We start from the raw sequence: 19,616 nt of genomic DNA on the forward strand, positions 1-19,616 counted from the left end.
AGCGGCTCTCCAGGGTCCCAAGCTGAGGTTTTTCACGCCTACTTGCCTGGACCCTTTTCAGTTGGAGATGCTGGGGATTGAACCTGGGACCTTCTGCTTACCAAGCAGCTGCTCTACCACTGAGCCACTGTCTCTTCCCTGACCAGCAGTGGTTCTTCAGGGTCTCAAGCTGAGGTTTTTCACGCCTACTTGCCTGGACCCTTTTCAGTTGGAGATGCCGGGGATTGAACCTGGGACCTTCTGCTTACCGAGCAGCTGCTCTACCACTGAGCCACTGTCTCTTCCCTGACCAGCAGCGGTTCTTCAGGGTCTCAAGCTGAGGTTTTTCACGCCTACTTGCCTGGACCCTTTTCAGTTGGAGATGCCGGGGATTGAACCTGGGACCTTCTGCTTACCGAGCAGATGCTCTACCACTGAGCCACTGTCTCTTCCCTGACCAGCAGTGGTTCTTCAGGGTCTCAAGCTGAGGTTTTTCACGCCTACTTGCCTGGACCCTTTTCAGTTGGAGATGCCGGGGATTGAACCTGGGACCTTCTGCTTACCGAGCAGATGCTCTACCACTGAGCCACCGTCCCTCCCTGAAAATGAACATATGAACATATGAAGCTGCCTCATACTGAATCAGACCCTTGGTCCATCAAAGTCAGTATTGTCTTCTCAGACTGGCAGCGGCTCTCCAGGGTCTCAAGCTGAGGTTTTTCACGCCTACTTGCCTGGACCCTTTTTTAGTTGGAGATGCCGGGGATTGAACCTGGGACCTTCTGCTTCCCAAGCAGATGCTCTACCACTGAGCCACCGTCCCTCCCCTGCTCTCCAGGGTCTCAAGCTGAGGTTTTTCACACCTATTTGCCTGGACCCTTTTTTGGAGATGCCAGGGATTGAACCTGGGACCTTCTGCTTGCCAAGCAGATGCTCTACCACTGAGCCACCATCCCTTCCCATAAACATATGAAGCTGCCTTATACTGAATCAGACCCTTGGTCCATCAAAGTCAGTATTGTCTTCTCAGACTGGCAGCGGCTCTCCAGGGTCTCAAGCTGAGGTTTTTCATACCTACTTGCCTGGACCCTTTTTTAGTTGGAGATGCCGGGGATTGAACCTGGGACCTTCTGCTTCCCAAGCAGATGCTCTACCCACTGAGCCACCGTCCCTCCCCTTACGCACTGTGACCAACTCGATTTAATTAAGGTTGGGGAGGGGGGGGCTGGGAAAGCGGTTGTGTTCTGGAAAGGTTGCTCCGCTCGTCTGCGGCGGCAAAGAGATCTTTGAAAGGAACAAAAAAAAAACTATAAGGAAAGGGTCGCAGCTGTTTGTTGTCGTTCGGTCGCACGGTCGAGTCCGACTCTTTGTGACTCCCTAGACCAAGTCATGCCAGGCCCTCCTGTCTTCCACCATCCTCCGAAGTCTGCTCACATTTGTGTCAGTTACATCAGCAACACTGTCCAGCCGTCTCATCTTTTGCCGTCCCCTTCTTCTGTTGCCTTCTGTCTTTCCCAGCATCAGGATCTTCTCCAGGGAGTGCTCCCTTCTCATTCGATGGCCACTGTATTTGAGCTTCAGCTTCAGCATCTGACCTTCCAGGGAACAGCCAGGGTTGATTTCCCTTAGGACTGACTGATCTGATCTTCTTGCAGTCCAAGGGACTCTTCAAGAGTCTTCTCCAGCACCACAGCTCAAAAGCATCTATTCTTCTGCGCTCGGCTTTCCTTATGGTCCAGCTCTCACAGCCATACATTAATACGGGGAATACCATCGCTTTGACTATACGGACTTTTGTTGGCGGGGTGACGTCTCTACTTTTTATTATACTGCCCAGGTTCGCCATAGCTGTCCTCCCAAGGAGCAAAGGTCTTTTAATTTCTTGGCGACTCTCCAAATGGTTGGCTTTAGAATGCCAAAATGGCTCCGCTGACCTGATGACGCCTTTAGTTTTGTCCACCGCCGAAGGGGTTGGCCGCCTCCAGGCGGGGCCTGGAGACCTCTCAGCATTCGAACTGATCTCCGGAGATCAGTTCACTGGAGAAAACGGCTGCTTTGGAGGGTGGATTCTATGGCACTATACCCCACTGAAGTCCTGCCCCTCCCCAGGCTCCACCCCCCAAATCTCCAGATGTTTCCCAACCCAGTGTTGGCAAACCCACAGGCGGACACCAATGCCTCACTAGCAGTTGCTCCACCCCCAGGCTCCTGCTTTTCCCAATTCAAGCAATCAATTCCCCCAACAGTTGCTGTGTGGGCATATTTTGACCCACAGCTCCCTCCCATTTCCCCCGAGTCTTCCTGTTCTCCAAAAAACAAGATCATTACGTTTTGGGGGGAAATGGGAGGGAGCCGTGGGTCCAAACGTGCCTGAGCAGCAACTGGTGGTGGAATTGATCGCTTGAGCCTCAGAAAGCAGAAGCCCAAGGGCAGAGCAACTGCTAGTGAGGAACAAGCGTGCTTTTTTATACAGAAAAAGCCCAGTGGGAACTCATTTGCATATTAGGCCACACACCCCTGATGCCAAGCCAGCTGGAATTGCGCTCCTGCTCCCAAAAAGTCCGAGGTGTGAGCACGTTTATAGCTATCTGAGCTTGTGTTAAACTTTTACTCTTGCATACCTGCGCCCAAGAACTGAGGCTGACAATTTATGGCACTTTTGAACATATGAACATATGAAGCTGCCTTATACTGAATCAGACCCTCGGTCCATCAAAGTCAGTATTGTCTTCTCAGACTGGCAGCGGCTCTCCAGGGTCTCAAGCTGAGGTTTTTCACACCTATTTGCCTGGACCCTTTTAGTTGGAGATGCCGGATATTGAACCTGGGACCTTCTGCTTAGCAAGCAGATGCTCTACCACTGAGCCACCATCCCTCACCTGACTGGCAGTGGCTCTCCAGGGTCTCAAGCTGAGGTTTTTCACACCTATTTGCCTGGACCCTTTTTAGTTGGAGATGCCGGGGATTGAACCTGGGACCTTCTGCTTCCCAAGCAGATGCTCTGCCACTGAGCCACCGTCCCTCCCCTGACTGGCAGTGGCTCTCCAGGGTCTCAAGCGGAGGTTTTTACACCTATTTGCCTGGACCCTTTTTTGGAGATGCCGGGGATTGAAGCTGGGACCTTCTGCTTCCCAAGCAGATGCTCTGCCACTGAGCCACAGCCCCATTCATGGCTCTCCAGGGTCTCAAGGTGAGGTTTTTCACACTTATTTGCCTGGACCCTTTTTTGGAGATGCCAGGGATCGAACCTGGAACCTTCTGCTTCCCAAGCAGATGCTCTACCACTGAGCCACCGTCCCTTTTGCATAGTAGCGAAGCCTACTGAACTAAGCATAACATGCTTCTGAGTAACTCTGCTTAATAAGCACCATAAGAAAGTTTTGGGTCTTCCCAGGGTGGACCTTATAAAATTCTACGCAGAAGGGGTGCCAATTTCTCTGCCTCTGGGTGCCATCTTTATGTTTCGTCTGCAGAAAAGTGGGAGCCATTCTGACATTTCACTTTCCATGCAAAAATGTGGGCAAGGCCCTCTGTCGTTGGGGTCCCCAACTTTCCAGGCGGGGCCTGGAGATCTCCCATTTTTACAACTGACCTCCAGACTATAGCGATTAGTTCTCTTGGATGCAACGGCTGCTTTGGTTGGCAGACGAAACGGCCTTAGAAAAGAGGAAGCACCTTAACGACTAACAAAATTTGCGGTAGGGTATGAGCATTCATGAGTCACTGCTCAGCGCTTCAGACAGCGTGCACGCACACAGAAGCTTCTCCCCGGAATGGAACTTTGTTGGGTCTTAGCCAGTAGGGTGTAGTGGTTAAGTGTGCAGACTCTTGTCTGAGAGAACAGGGTTTCATTCCCCACTCCTCCACTTGCACCTGCTAGCATGGCCTTGGGTCAGCCATAGCTCTGGCAGAGGTTGTCCTTGAAAGGGCAGCTGCTGTGAGAGCCCTCTCCAGCCCCACCCACCTCACAGGGTGTCTGTTGTGGGGGAGGAAGGGAAAGGAGATTGTGAGCCGCTCTGAAACTCTTCGGAGTGGAGGGCAGGATATAAATCCAATATCTTCATCTACTTCACAGGGTGTCTGTTGTGGGGGGGGGGGGGAGGTAAAGGAGATTGTGAGCCGCTCTGAGATTCTTCGGAGTGGAGGGTGGGATATAAATCCAATATCTTCATCTACCTCACAGGATGTCTGTTGTGGGGGAGGAAGGTAAAGGAGATTGTGAGCAGCTCTGAGACTCTTCGGAGTGGAGGGCGGGATATAAAGCCAATATCTTCTTCGTCTTAAAGGTGCCACTGGAATTCAGTAAGCAGAATTCTGCGATTGTCTCCTGCAGTTTTCAAAACCCCAAGTTTGCAGGCAGGTTGCATCTGAAAGAAAGTAGGATGAAGGGACTTAAATTCTTCCCTTCTTGTCCTTTTCGAGATCTGGAAATGATCACTCTCTGCCACCAGCTTTTTTCACCTGTGAGAGACAGGAAGATAAAATAAAGATACAGGGACCCGAGTTTCTTTCACCCAGCTGGTTAGAAAGTGACTTTGGAAGTGTGATTCCGAGATTTTTTTTTAAAAAAAAAAAGTTCAGGTGGGGAAAGAGTTAACCCCCTTTCTGTTCACTCTTCTGCCACAGAGGCAACCTGTACACATCATGTGTACATTACGTAATGTGTAGTTTGACGCAGCAAGGCAAGTTATATAGAGATAAAAACAATCAGGCCTAAGAGGAGTGGCATGGAGAAACGTATCGGCTGGAAATGCCAAAAATAAGAAACGAAACCTCTGCAGCTCATGTCTGGATCTTTGTGACAGCGATTCCAGGAAATGAGAACTTGCTCAGCAGCTGGCAGAACTCCAGGAGCCGGAGAAAGAACGCAACCGGAGGCCACCCTGAACGGTTTGCTGGAGGAGTCAGGCTTTCAGAACGACAGCCGCAAAAAGGGGGGGGGGCGTCAATTCCACCGTGAGCTCTTCTGAGGAATCACAAAGACATCATCATGGAAGCGCCGATGAACACAAAGTCCAGAATTGAAGTAGAGGACGTCGTCCGGAAAGTCCTGTGCCTGCACGAATATGCGGAGGAGCTCAGCGACAGCTACCTGGAGAAGATCCGAGAGACCCCGAAAACTCTGCAGTCCTTCCAAGAGGAAGCGGCTGCGGGGTTCAAGATGATGCACGACTTTTTGTACCATGAGGAGATTTCACTGATGGACCAAATAGAGCGAGACAAGGAGAAGACTCTGTGCTTCCTGGAGGACAGGGTAATGGACATGGATGAAGCTACGTCCTCTGTGTTGGAGCTAGTAGACAACCTCAGCAAAGCCAAGGATGCTGATGGACGTTTGGCGGATGTGGCTGACAGCCAACTGGAGCAGCTGAGAAAAGTGCTAGCAAGGTATGAGAAGGAGCTGAGGTCCTACGGACCAGAAGTGTTGAGCAGCGCTCCTGTACAGTATTCAATTTGCCGTCAGATGCTAAAGAGCGTGGCGGAATCGGCGCTGAAGCACTTTACTCTGGATGTCAACAGCGCACATCCGTACCTAGTGATTTCTGAAGACCTGAAATCAGTGCGGCTGAGTCCGTGCCACCAGGTCCATCCGAAGAGTCCGCTGCGTTTCCAACCCTGCCTTTATGTCTTCTGTTCAGAGGGTTTCCAGTCGGGCAGGCATTACTGGGAAGTGAGCGTTGGGCAGAAAACCAACTGGGTCCTCGGAGTAGCCAGCTGCCAGGTCAACCGCAAGGCCGTGGAAAATCTCACCCCGCGGAACGGTTATTGGGCCCTCCGGAAAGCACCGGGAAACCAGTTCTATGCCCTGAGCTCGCCCCCGGTTCTTCTGGCTCCCCATCGCAGCCCTACGAAGGTCGGAGTGTTGCTAGACTACGAAAAAGGCAAAGTGGGATTCTATGATGCGGAGAACATGGTGAAACTCTGCTCCATCGTGGGTGACTTTCAAGAGATGGTCCATCCTTTCCTCTGCCCTGGTTTGATGTACTCTGAAGAGGATTATCACCCTCTTACAATACATAATTAGCAGGAGAAGGAGAAGATGGGAAGTTCTTCTCTTGGTTGGAGAAAGCAAAGTAGAGAAAAACAATCAGTTGCTTATGCCACCTTCAGGAGGGGTTTAGATAAAAATATGGAGCAGAAGTCCATCAGTGGCTATTAGCCACAGTGTGTGTATGTATAAAATTTTTTGCCACTGTGTGACACAGAGTGGTGGACTGGATAGGCCATTGGCCTGATCCAACAAGCCTTCTCTTATGTTCTTATGGCTTTTCCTCAGGTGACCCTGAACGTTCTAGTTCCGTGAAAGGGATAGACATCTTCTAGAACTATCAGCACCCATACAAAATTCCCAGGATTCTTTGGGGGATCCATGCTTGTTACATCATTTCTGGTTTGGGATCAGTTTGATGTTATAATTCTGAAGTCTAGATTACTGGCTTCTTGCTGAAGGGTGGAAGGGAGGAGAGATGGGCAGAATAGTGTTCTGTTCACTATTGTGATGGGGTTATTGTTAATGCAACTGAATAACACTTCAAACGTTTAATGTGTGTTAGGGTCAATTCACACTGTAACAAAGTCCTTGGGCACGCTCGCATGTCCTGTCAATCGGCTCCAGGAATTCCAAGCCTTCAACTTATATCATTTGTGGGGGGGGGGGGTTGTAAGCCACCTCTCCATGTGCTTTGTGGTCTTGATGTGAATTGGAGCCCTGTGTGCTTGGAAATTAATATTCAAGCCTGGAACTTGTAGAGCACATCTGGTTGACAGGACCAAGGCAAACATCTGGGGGACAGAAGGACTTTGCGACATGTGAATTAGCCTTCCCAGAATCTTTAAATGCTCATATTGAGTAAAGAGTAACTGGCACAAAGAGGTTAAGAGCAATGGACTCTAATGTGCAGAACCAGATTTGATTCCCCACTGCTCCGCATGCAGCCAGCCAGCTGAGTGACTTTGGGTCAGTCACAGCTGTCTCAGAGCTGTCCCTCTCTAGAGCAGTTCTCTCAGGGCTCTCTCAGCCCCACCTACCTCACAGAGAGTCTGTTGTGGGGAGGGGAAGGGAAAGAAGATTGTAAGCCACTCTGAGACTCAGGGGGTGTGGTGAGAGGGCAATTGGTTTGTGAATGTACCCATCGTTTGGTGGGGCTTCCTGGAAGGATGGTGATAAGGAAACTGGCTGTGGAATGTGTGGGTACACTCACAAACCAATTGCTCTCTCACCACACCCCCTCCAGCCTAGAAATAGCAGCTCTCCAGCAGCCCTGGCCTCACTCAATGCACAGCAGCCAAGAAGGTCAGAGCGCCTGCTCCGGCTGCAACGCCACTGAGGATGTTCTCCGCAGCTGAGAACGAAACGTCTGGAAGAAAAACTTTCTCCAGTAGAACATGGCGCTTGAGCCCGAAAGATTCTACAAACCCTAATGATGATGCCAGCCGTGAAAACCTGAAATCTTTGATAAAGTATTACTTGTTAATGCTTATTTATCATCCAGAGAACCTGTCGCAATTACAACAGTATATTGAAATAACCATAATTCTAGTGCTGATTCACACACATATACACACACCCCTGATAGGCTTGCCGGGTGCCTGCTAGAGGTGGAAAACCTCCTGGTATGGTTGCCAACCTCCAGGAGGGGCCTGGAAATCTCCCAGAATTAGAAATGATTTCCAGGAGACAGAATACAGTTCCCCTGGAGAAAATGGGAACAATCCGTATACTTTTGTCAGCAGAACATACTACTATAGCAAGGGTGGCCAAACTGCGGCTTGGGAACTACATGTGGCTCTTTCATACATATTGTGCGGCTCTCGAAGCCCCCACTGCCCCGTCAGTCATCTTGAAGAAGGGATTTCTCTCCTTAAATCCCTTCTCCAAGCCAAGCCAGCCAGCATCTTGGAGAATACATTTAAAGTTAAAGTTGCTTTCTTTCCCTGTCTCTATCCTCTTCTCCCTCCTTCCTTCAAACCTCTGACATTCATGTCTTGCAGCTCTCAAACATCTGGCATGTATTCTATGTGGCTCTTAAGCGAAGCAAGTTTGGCCATTCCCGTACTAAAGCCTCGAGAAGATGGGATAGATGAATCAATACCAACTGTTGTTAACATGGCAAAGTAGATTACGGGAAGGTTTTATAATTGTTTAAAAATTATATCTAATGTATCAATACTAACGTCAGAAATTTATGAATCAAAATTAATAGCGATTTGGTATCCATTGTCCAATACCTTACTGAAAAGGAGGTTATCCCAAAGAACAGGCTATATCAACGAATGATGTATTTTTGAATAGTTCTGCTATATTGGCTACTATCTCAATAACAGCATGGAAAAGAAAACTGGACAATACGTTTTTGAACTGTGTCTTTGTTAACAGTTATTCTAATTGTATTTTTGGCTATGTATGTTGTTCTATTATTTTGCAAAGCTATAACTCTGGATAATAAAAATTATAGATATTACAAAAAAAAATCAAATAGCTTTTGTGGGCATTCTAGGTATAAGTTTTATTCTGGATATAAGCTTTCCTATGCACAACTGTTCATGCACATGAAAGCTTATACCCGGAATAAAATTTATACCAAGAATAAACACTTGTGCATGCACACAAATGCTTATTCCTAAAATAAAATTTATACGTAAAATCAGGGCTTTTTTTTTTTTAGCAGGAACACACAGAAATGAGTTCCTGCTGTTTTTCCCCAGTAGGGTTGTCAGAGGGTGTGGCCTCGTATGCAAATGAGCTCCTGCTGGGCTTTTTGTACAAAAAGCCATGTGCAAAACAATGGTGATGTTAGGAGGTATGGCCTAATATGCAAATGATTCCTACTGGGCTTTCCCCCCCCCCCAAAAAAAAGCCCTGTGTGGAACACTGGTGATGTCAGGGGGTGTGGCCTAATATGCAAATAAGTTCCTGCTTGGCTTTTTCTATTTTAAAAAAAAGCCCTGCCTAACTAGCCTGTGAAATCTAGAATAAAATTTATACACAGAATAAAATTTACAGTACACCCAGAATGAACACCTGTACATGCACACAAAAGCTATATTCCAAATAAGACTTTGCCGGTCTTTAAGGTAAAACTGGACTCCAAAGTTTTTTTTTCTGTTTACCCTGAGGTGTTTCTATGGCAACAGCAGGGGGAGCGGGCGGGGCTGCCCTCTCCTCTGAAACTCCGCTTCGCCACCAGCTCGCTAGGGGGCGCCAAAGCCGAGGGCGCAGACGGGCCAGAAATCTCAGCAGCCGGGGCGTTCTATTAAAGAAAAAAGCCAGCGGGCGTCAAAGGACCGGAAGTGCCCCCTCCCCCCGCTCTGTACGTGAGGAAGCAAATACCGGAAGTCCATCTCCACTCCGGATGCGGCTCTCGGCCTAGCGCAAGCCGGAGGCAAAGGCGTCGGCGGAGAGGGACGGACTGAGGCGAAGGAGGCGCGATGAGCGACGGCTCCGGAGACCCCGCCGCGGAGCCGCCGCCCGAGGCAGGCAGAGAGGTCCGGATCGTCGTCGAGTACTGGTGAGAGGGGGGAGGGGGCGTGGTCAAGGAAAGGAAAGGAAAAAAAGCGGGCTGCGCAAATCCCCTCGCAGGCCCCGCCCCCTCTGGCCTCGCCTACCCGCCGCTGGCTCCGCCCACTTGGGCTATAGGCCACGCCCCCTCTGGCCTCGCTTACTCGCCGCTAACCGCTCCTGGCTCCGCCCACTTGGGCGATAGGCCCCGCCCCTCCAGCCATGCTTAGCCCGGGCTGCTTCTCTCCCGGGAGCCGCGTTTGATTCCTTGCTTAAACTCTTCATTTATTTTTTTATTGTATTTATATCCCACCCTCCCCTGTCCGGCTTAGGGCGGCTCACAACAGATTAAGAAACATAACTGTTAAAATAACTTACAATAAAATCACTAAAATTCATTTTTTTATTATATATATATACATATATATATATACACACGCACACACACACAATGCATTCACAGTTTCAGCCCTGAAATCCAAGATGGCATCAGTATGAATAAATATGATTTAATTATAATGAATTGATTACAATATTAATTAATTGCAATGTTGATTAATTACAGTATTAACAATTTAAATATTAACCCATGACTGGAATGTATTAAGACCAACGAGTGCTAATGTTTTAAGCGTGTTTTATTTTAAGGAACTGAATTGTGTTTGTCTGTGTCCTTTATAAAGTTTATATCTCTGCTACCTAAATAGGTACACACGTGGCTTGACACAAGCCCCAGCCCGACAAAGTCTCATTTATGTCAGATCCAGCCCTCATAGCAAATGAGTTTGATGCTCCTGCTATATAGCATGTTCTCTCTCTCTCTCTCTCTCACACGCACACGCACACACACACACAGAGGTCAAATGTTCCTGCTTAGCCTAATTTACCTTGCAGGGTTGTCCCAATTTTGGGACAGAGGAGCCCCCTAGGCCACCACAAGTCCTTCCCTGTCAGGGTGTCTGTTGTGGGGAAGAGAGGGGAGAGGAGATTTGTAAGCCGCTCTCAGGCTCCTTTGGGTAGTGAAGGGGCGAGGTATAAAGTCAATCTCTTCTTCTTCGTCCTCTGAACATGTGAACTTTTCCAGTGCTGTCTCTTCCCAAAGGCAAATGAACAGCCGGCTTCTGGCTCCGTCAGAGGTGGCCTTGGGGAGTCTACAGAAATTTCATAAGGACTGCCGTATGCAAGAAGAGGGTTTCCAGTCACAAGTTTACAAATTTGGACAAGCACTTTTCTTAACTGGCACTTGCTTACATGAAATAGTTACATTGGCTATTACAGTAATTGATGAATTGGGGAAGGCGCTAGCGGAGTGTTGTGTATATATCACCCTGTCAAAATGACTGCGATGTCAAAGGCTTGTGAATTATTTTTATTGGATTGTTATAACGATCGTGGTCTGAAGAATCAGGAATATAAACTCTGAATGAAATATATTTTTAAAAACATCGTTATACTGTATTTGTTAATTATCATGCTCTTCCAAAAGGCAGGCATAAAAAAATGTCAGTCACGTGCTAACAGCTGTACAGGGAATACCCACCTCTGCCCTGCACGGTTTCCTTATTCTTCGGACATCATCAGCTCCTCCCTTGAACCGGCTGCATCTATTTCACCCACTGCCTGCGTTTTCCTCCCCAGCAAGCCCTGTGGCTTTGAGTCTGCCTACCTGGAGCTGGCCAGCGCAGTCAAGGAAGAGTATCCAGATATAGAGATCGAGTCCCGGCTCGGAGGGACAGGTACGGCCCCGGAGATGCTTCCAGACTGAAACTAGCAGTTCCTAGTAAGATCCCGTTCTTGGCATGATGCCCTCTGCCCCGCAACTCGGCTGCAGCAGTGACACAAGAACACTGAACCGTCAAGCGTTTTGCAGGCTGGAAAGCATCAGGAGCAGGGCTGATTTTGTAGCAGGAACTCCTTTGCATATTAGGCCACACATCCCTGATGTAGCCAATCCTCTTGGAGCTTACCAGGGGTGTACCAAACTTGCAATACATAAGAGCCGCATAAAATAAACATCCACCATTTTGAGAGCCACAAGACACGGAAGTCGGATGTCTGAGGGAAGAAAGGCAGGAACAAAGGAAGGCAAATAGATGAGGGAGGGAGAGGTGGAAAGAAAGCAACGTTAACTTCAAATACCCTGTACCAGGGGTGGCCAAACTTGCAATACATAAGAGCCGCATAAAATAAACATCCACCGTTTTGAGAGCTGCAAGACACGGAAGTTGGATGTCTGAGGGAAGAAAGGCAGGAACAAAGGAAGGCAAATAGATGAGGGAGGGAGAGGTGGAAAGAAAGCAATGTTAACTTCAAATGCATTGTCCAAGTCATCAGCTGGCTTGTGAAACGATTTAGAGAGAGAAATGCCTTCTCCAAGCCGGCCGCTTGGGAATTAGCAGGGATGTTCGGGGAGTGAGCAGGAATGTCAAGGATGTTGCGCAGAGGACGTTCTGGTATTTGGGCAAAACTTGGTTTTTTACCTTCAAAACCATAGAGCAGGGGTGGCCAAACATGCTTAATGTAAGACCACATAAACATCAGATGGTTGAGAGCCGCAAGCCAGGAAGGAAGGAAGGAAAGCAAATAGATGGGGGCGGGGGAAATGGAAAGAAAGCAGCTTTAACTTTAAGTGCATTCTCCAAGCTGCCAGCTGGCTTGGCTTAGTGAAGAGATTTAAAGAGAGAAATGCCTTCTCCAAGCCGGCCCACAGGTCAGTGGGATCTTCAAGAGCCACAAAATATGTGTGAAACAGCCACACGTGGCTCCTGAGCTGCAGTTTGGCCACCCCTGCCCTGTACGAAGAGCCCTGTAAGCTCCAGGAGGACTGGCTACATCAGGGGTGTGTGGCCTAATATGCAAAGGAGGTCCTGCTACAATTCCTTACAGGGCTCTCAGTACAGGGGCTGCTGTAAGCTCCAGGAGGATTGGCTACATCAGGGGTGTGTGGCCTAATATGCAAAGGAGGTCCTGCTAGAATTCCTTACAGGGCTCTTCGTACAGGGCCTACTGCAAGCTCCAGGAGGATTGGCTACATCGGGGGTGTGGCCTAATATGCAAAGGAGGTCCTGCTACAATTCCTTACAGGGCTCTCAGTACAGGGCCTGCTGAGAGCTCCAGGAGGATTGGCTACATCAGGGGGGTGTGGCCTAATAGGCAAAGGAGGTCCTGCTAGAATTCCTTACAGGGCTTTTAGTACAGGGCCTGCTGAGAGCTCCAAGAGGATTGGCTACATCAGGGGGGGTGTGGCCTAATAGGCAAAGGAGCTCCTGCTAGAATTCCTTACAGGGCTCTTCGTACAGGGCCTGCTGTAAGCTCCAGGAGGATTGGCTACATCAGGGGTGTGTGGCCTAATATGGAAAGGAGCTCCTGCCACAAAAGCAGCCGTGACCAGAAGCAGAAATGCTTCGGCCGAGTTAGCAGTGCTGGGAACCTGGGGAGGGTTCCATTCGGGTCCCCGGCCAGTCGAGCTTCACTGTTGACATGCGCAGATGGCGAATGCTCCCTCACATGTGCCCGATGCATTCCCGTGGTCGTACGCTGCAAGGGAAGGTGAGCCATGAAAAGAACTAAGAGCAAAGCGGGAGTCCGGTCGCACATTTAAGACCCGCAAAGTTTTATTCAGAATGTAATAAAGCTTTTGCGTGCATGCGCTCTTCATCAGACAGTGGAATGGGGTGCAGCGGGCAGAGCTAACATATAACCTGGTGGGCAGCGGTTGAGCATGCCAAGTGGTACGAAGTTAGGATCCAACGGCAAAACAGTGACGCTAACAAATCGGAAGAACGTTTGGTCTGGATAACATTTATGTGGGAAACCAATAAAAAACCAGTAACAGGTCAGAATGGGAGAATGGTGGCGAGTGTCACAAGGCAATAATTGCAGCCTGTCAATTGCACTATCGCTTGCAAGTCTAGGTTAAACGGAGGGCATCTCTTTCTGTGAAGAGAACAGCCTCTGAAGAAAGCTGATCTGCCCTTAACGTTCTTCTTGCTGAGCTGCCCCTGGCAAGGGACCTCAGAGTTTCTAAGAACTCAGCTCAACATGTGGCATCCCCTTCCAGGGGTAGAGGGGGAGGCTGGTGTTTTGGTTAGGAACCGGGGAGCGGGGCAGCACCCAGAAGGGGAGGGAGGTGGCTTGGGGTGCTTTAGGGATGCTCCGCTTGAATCCATTCTACTGTCTCTTTCCGGTGCAAGGAACCTCCCCCAATGCAAGAGCCCTTGACTTCACATAAGGATGCCAGTCTCCAGGTGGGACCTGGGGATCCCGTGGAATTACAGTTTCATCTGCAGATAAGAGAGATTGATTCCCCTGGAGAAAACGGATGGTTTGGAGGGTGGAGTCTTATGGCATTGTACCCGACGGAGGTCCCCGTCTTCCCCAGGCACCACTTCCCAAGTATCCCAAGAGTTTCCTAACCTGGAGCTGGCGACTCTTCCCTGCCCCACCCTCCACCATGGCCAGGAGGGACCTAGCAATCTTAGCTGGGGACGCCAGCCTCCAGGTAGGACTTGGGGATCCCCCAGAATTTCAGCTCCCCTCCAGACGGGGATCAGTTTCCCTGGAGAAAATGGCTGCTCTGGAGGGATGGACTCTAGGGCAGGGGTGGCCAAACGTACTTAGCGTAAGAGCCACATAGAATAAACATCAGATCAGGGGTGGCCAATGGTAGCTCTTCAGATTATTATTTTTTTTTGCCTACAATTTCCATCAGCCCCAGCCAGCACAACCAATGGCTGGCGCTGATGGGAGTTGTAGGCAAAAAAACATCTGAAGAGAAGAAGATGAAGAAGATGATATTGGATTTATATCCCGCCCTCCACTCGGAAGAGTCTCAGAGCGGCTCACAATCTCCTTTCCCTTCCTCCCCCACAACAGACACCCTGTGCGGTAGATGAAGATATTGGATTTATATCCCACCCTCCACTCCGAAGAGTCTCAGAGCGGCTCACAATCTCCTTTCCCTTCCTCCCCCACCACAGATACCCTGTGAAGTGGGTGGGGCTGGAGAGGACTCTCACAGCAGCTGCCCTTTCAAGGACAACCTCTGCCAGAGCTATGGCTGACCCAAGGCCATTCCAGCAGGTGCAAGTGGAGGAGTGGGGAATCAAACCCGGTTCTCCCAGATAAGAGTCCGCACACTTAACCACTACGCCAAACTGGCTGTACCATTGGCCACCCCTGCATCAGATGAGTGAGAGCCACAAGACAGGCAGGCAAATAGATGGGAGGAGGGACAGGTGGAAAGAATAACTTTTAAATGCATTATTCAAGCCAGTTTATGGGGCGGTGGGGGCTTCAAGAGCCGCACAGTATGTGTGGAAGAGCCACGTATGGCTTCCAACCCACAATTTGGCCGCCTCCGCTCTATGGCACTGTGTCCCACCGAAGGCAGGGTGGCATTGATGGGGGGGGGGGAGGAGAGACTTGAGCTTGAGTTGACAGAGTCCCCATCCCTCCCACAGGTTCTCCTTTGGGTACATTTCTGGTGTTTTCTTTTTTTCCCTGTTTACAGGAGCTTTTGAGATTGAAATAAACGGCCAGCTGGTCTTCTCCAAGCTCGAGAATGGAGGATTCCCGTACGAGAAAGATGTGAGTGGTCCCCATCCTCCAGTGTCTCTTGTCGCTTGCTTTGCAGGCCAGGTCAGAAATCGGTGGAATTGTTCTCTGTGCGATAGCTCCATTTCCTAGCAGCTGGGTGGCACCCGCCCTCTCCCCGGAGGTATTTCATCACCTGCAGAGCTGCCTCCCCATCAGGCTGGTTGGAGAGAAAGGAGTTTGCCTCCCACATTGTCTCTGTTAAGGTGTCCTTAAGAGCCCCTTGGTGCAGAGTGGTAGAGCTGCAGTCCAAGTTCTGCTCACGACCTGAGTTTGATCCCGGTGAAAGCTGGGTTCAGGTAGCCGGCTCAAGGTTGACTCAGCCTGCCATCCTTCCGAGGTCGGTAAAACGAGTACCCAGTTTGCTGGGGGAAAGTGTAAAAGACTGAGGAAGGCAATGGCAAACCACCCCATAGAACGTCTGCCGTGAAAACGTGAAAGCAACGTCACCCCAGAGTCGGAAACGATGGGTGCTTGTAAGGGGGCTACCTTTACCGTTAAGCAATGGCAAACCACCTCTGTTCATCACTTGCCTTGAAACAGGCTGGGAAACGCATGGAGGCTTTGTGGGTGGAGCCTGGGGGTGGGTGGAGTTGGGGAGGGGCCTCAGCAAGGTGCAGTGCCATCCTCCAAGGAGATACTGGACATGAGTAAAAAGAGGCTTGGCCTTGAGCTGGAGCTTCCAGTAGGCCCTGTATAAGAGCCCTGTAAGCTCTTAGAGGATTGGCTACATCAGAGGTGTGGAATTATTTTCTGTGGCCCCAGAAGGTAGGACCAGAACCAATGGACTCTGTGGGGAAACACCATTTTAGGCCTGTGCTTGTCTGGGAGTTGGCTAGAGGAATCTTAAACTCTAGGCAAGGCTTTGGCCTAGTCTATCCCTCCTTCCCCCTCCCCACCTGTCCGGAAGCAGCACTTCCGAGGAGGCCTCCTAGAGAGACAGGAAGTCATTCAGGCTGGTCTCCCAGAAGGCTGCAGGAGGGAAAACCAGTTCCTGGGCTGGAAGTGGGTTTTATATTAAGAGGTTTTTGGAGGGAGAGTTTAATTTGAGTCTTGGTGACTGGTGAGTCGGTTCTGGAAGGTATGGTTAGGGCCAGTTATATATTAGGGAAAGAAGGAGCGTTTATCCCTGCTTTCATTTACTACTACTGTTCACCCTGTATTTAAAATGCCTGTATATAGTTATAAATTTTAAATAAATGTTTTATTTGTTTAAAAGGTAGTCCCACAGTTTCCCCAGTTGCCTTAGACCACGCTACTGCAAGAGAGGAGTCCAGGGAAGAGGGAAGGCATGCAGTTGGCAAGGGTGCCAATCCTCCAGGGGTCTCCCAAAGAAGGACTTTGGTCTCGGTCATAACCAGGTGCTGGGTTGGCAGAGGACCTTGAGGCCAGGCCTCAGAACTGGCGAGGGGGATTGGGAGTCCTGTTCCTCTCGGTAAGGAACCCCTAAACTGAACAGGTGGTGGCAGCGTGTCCTAGTGGTGGGAAGAAGATAAGCTCCCTCCAGGGGTTGGCAACTCAAAAGGGGAGCTGACGGGACCAGGTCTGAAGGCAGAATCGGGCCGGTTTCGTCACAGACTCCGGCTCGACATTAGGAGGAACTTGCTGACCATTAGAGCGGTTCCTGAGTGGAACAGGCTTCCTCGGGAGGTGGTGGGCTCTCCTTTCTTGGAGATTTTTAAACAGAGGCTAGATGGCCATCTGACAGCAATGAGGATCCTGTGAATTTAGTGGGAGGTGTTTGTGAGTTTCCTGCATTGTGCAGGGGGTTGGACTAGATGACCCTGGAGGTCCCTTCCAACTCTTATGATTCTATGATCAGGGGTGTGTGGCCTAATATGCAAAGGAGTTCCTGCTACAAAAAGAAAGCCCTGGGGAAAGAGAAGGTACGTTAAAGGTTATAACATTTCCACACATGTGGTTTCTCCTTGAGAAGATTACTCTCTCAGGGTATCTTACGAGAACACTTGGATGGCCTTGTTTGGTAGTACAGACCGGCTCTCTGCCTCTCCCAGAAGCACTGACGTCTCTCGTTTTCCTCTCTCCCCGCTCTTCAGCTCATTGAAGCCATCCGGAGGGCAAGAAACGGGGAGCAGCTCGAGAAGATCACGAAGAGCCGCCCGCCCTGCGTCATCCTTTAGCCACGCCCTCTCCGCTTCCTGTCTTTTGAGCCCCCTTCCTTCTCGCCTCCCCCCACCCCTGCTTGCTTCCAGCTGTCTTCACCTCTGCCTCCAGGTGGAATGACCTTATTAAGTGGGGCTACAGGAGCAGCGGCCTCAAGGTATTTGGGGTTGTCTCAGCCCAGAGAGCCTTAGAAGCGAGAGCCACAGGAGGGGATCCCCAGGGCCTCTCAAAAAGTGCCGGGCAAGGCTTCAGGGAAGTTCCCCTCGGTGCTCATTTTCAGACAAGAGAACGGACTCCCATCTTCACGTAACAGCTGCATTTGCTATCCGCCATCTGAGCACGGAGCTCCTCCCCCCCCCCCCCCCCGCTCCTTTTGTAACTCAGTCCTCTTTGGGACTTTGTTCTGGGACGCAGACTCCTCCTCCGTCCCCTTCTGACCAACAGTCAGGACAAGCCGGTGTTGTTTGTGCAGCCTGAAGTGCTGGAGGGGATCTCGCTAAAGGGTCTTGGAAACACCACCCTTTGAGCAGGATCACGGGCTCTAAAGGAGGTTCAGAAGGACAGCCTGTTCCCTGCAGAACAGGAGAGGAGCAGAGATTCAAGGCATTGCTTCCTGGTGAAAAACCTCTCGCTGTGACCAAAACTGTCCCCTCAGCAATGCAGCAGGAGGTATTTTGAGTGCACACACACACACACCAACTTCCAAATACGAGAATAAAAGAAACTGGAAAGCAGGTCTTGCGTGATTTTAGGTTTTAACCATCCACCTTTTCAGCGTTGAGCGTCGCCTGGTTGGACGATGTTTCTGAACAGGATGGGTGGAGCTTACTGGAGCATTTTTGACAGGAGTCCCTCCTCGGGCTTCCCTGCATTATTTTCCTCCCTTGCAAGTTCCTGTTTCAGGGGGACGGGTTGTATCCACATGTGTTCTGCTCCCTCTTGTGGTCAATTGACTATCGCACCAGTTGATCCCTGCCATAGATGGAAATCTGCAGGGAGATACAGCGGACATAACCTGTTATAATATGGAATTGGCCACTAGAGGGAGCAAAACACATGTGCAACAGACCCCCCCCCCCCCCCTTCAAGAAACTGGAACTTTCAAGCAAGGAAAAAATGGGGATGTGGCAAAGCCTTTCATTGTTAGATAGGTCAGAAGCTTGCTTTGCTGAGGGGGGGGCACGGCCCCATCAGGAGGCAGCATTTAGGAGAGGGCCATTCCACCTGGATTTTGCCAACTCATACCAGATTCTGGAGTGAGGGGGGGCGTAAAAGAGAATAGGTTGACCTTTTTTTTTTTTTTAACCACACCTGCCCAACTCTTTGCCAGCCAGGTGCTCTGACCTACCCACGAGCCACCTGGGCAACGTTTTTTGGAGGGTTTGAAGCCCGAAACCGAGAGACAGAACTTTGGAACTTGCCCCTCGTTCATCTCCCTCCTTTCAGCTGGAACGCAAAGACTTTACTGAAGCAACGTTTAAGCATCTGCCCGACTCTTGCGCGTAGCTCACCGAGAGCTGTAGATCCCATTGTCAGTCACATCTCCATAATGCCAAAGCTGCGATACAAGTTTCTCTCAACTGTTCAAGCAGCAGCTGATAAAATGAAGCCGGGATGTACGCATGCGAATCTCAGCATCACGCATCCCGCCCCCCCCCCCCCCCCGCCACGACAGAGGAAGAGGCGGGGACACAGCCGGAGGGTGCCGTGTCTCTCATCACCACCAGTTTGTGAGTGACAGGTCGGCTTCCTCCTTTGCCCCCCCCCCTGCTGCTCCCCAGCTCCTAGGGCTTTTAGCACCCAGTTTTCACCTCTTTATCTGCCACCTTGTGACTCTGGCATTTCTGCCACTCCGGGAGCGCTAAGAGGCTGGGCCTCAACTGTGCTGCTAACTGCGATAAAGACACACACACGCACAGAGATGTCCGAGAGTGGGAGGAGGAGCAGTCTGATGCTGCTTCTCGCTGCCTGATTCGTTTGCAGAGAAGGTCAATGAATCTATTCGCTAATATAGAAATGTTTAAGAATAAAAGTATTTAAGAATAAAAGGATACATGCTTGTGGTAAATGACTTGGGGCGTGGGGGGGCGTGGGAACCAAGTGTGCTTAACCGAAGAGCCACACCGAACAATTGTCAGCTGTTTTGAGAGTCACAAGAAGGGACGGTGGCTCAGTGGTAGAGCATCTGCTTGGGAAGCAGAAGGTCCCAGGTTCAATCCCCGGCATCTCCAAAAAAGGGTCCAGGCAAATAGGTGAGAAAAACCTCAGCTTGAGACCCTGGAGAGCCGCTGCCAGTCTGAGAAGACAATACTGACTTTGATGGACCGAGGGTCTGATTCAGTATAAGGCAGCTTCATATGTTCATAAGAAATGAACGTCAGATGTTTGAGAGCCAAAAAAGAAGGAAGGAAAGGAAGAT

The 19,616-nt window shown here is 50.1% G+C and overlaps 2 protein-coding genes and 1 non-coding gene across 3 annotated transcripts in view; 2 read left to right on the forward strand and 1 right to left on the reverse strand.

Annotated features, from left to right (window-relative positions):
- Window positions 1–19,245, forward strand: part of MIEN1 (migration and invasion enhancer 1) — a 101,435-nt gene extending 82,190 nt beyond the window's left edge. Inside the window, exons 2-5 of the mRNA XM_060256068.1 lie at window positions 9,381–9,488; window positions 11,117–11,214; window positions 14,991–15,067; window positions 17,131–19,245. Of these exons, the coding sequence (XP_060112051.1) occupies window positions 9,409–9,488; window positions 11,117–11,214; window positions 14,991–15,067; window positions 17,131–17,214 (339 nt within the window). The 5' untranslated portion in view covers window positions 9,381–9,408 and the 3' untranslated portion in view covers window positions 17,215–19,245. The remainder of the gene's footprint in view (window positions 1–9,380; window positions 9,489–11,116; window positions 11,215–14,990; window positions 15,068–17,130) is intronic.
- Window positions 864–936, reverse strand: TRNAA-GGC (transfer RNA alanine (anticodon GGC)). Its single transcript has one exon. It is a non-coding gene; the product is annotated as a tRNA-Ala (tRNA).
- LOC132583637 (nuclear factor 7, ovary-like) lies at window positions 4,982–6,004 on the forward strand. The gene has a single exon (XM_060255256.1). The coding sequence runs from the start codon at window positions 4,982–4,984 to the stop codon at window positions 6,002–6,004; it is 1,023 nt and encodes a 340-aa protein (XP_060111239.1).
- Window positions 19,246–19,616: the final 371 nt, after the last annotated feature.

The sequence above is a fragment of the Heteronotia binoei genome, chromosome 15 (genome assembly GCF_032191835.1).
Source record: "Heteronotia binoei isolate CCM8104 ecotype False Entrance Well chromosome 15, APGP_CSIRO_Hbin_v1, whole genome shotgun sequence".
Lineage (NCBI taxonomy): Eukaryota > Metazoa > Chordata > Lepidosauria > Squamata > Gekkonidae > Heteronotia > Heteronotia binoei.

Coding starts and splice junctions, on each gene's coding strand:
- LOC132583637 (XM_060255256.1), top strand. CDS start 4,982: ATGAACACAAAGTCCAGAATTGAAGTAGAGGACGTCGTCCGGAAAGTC.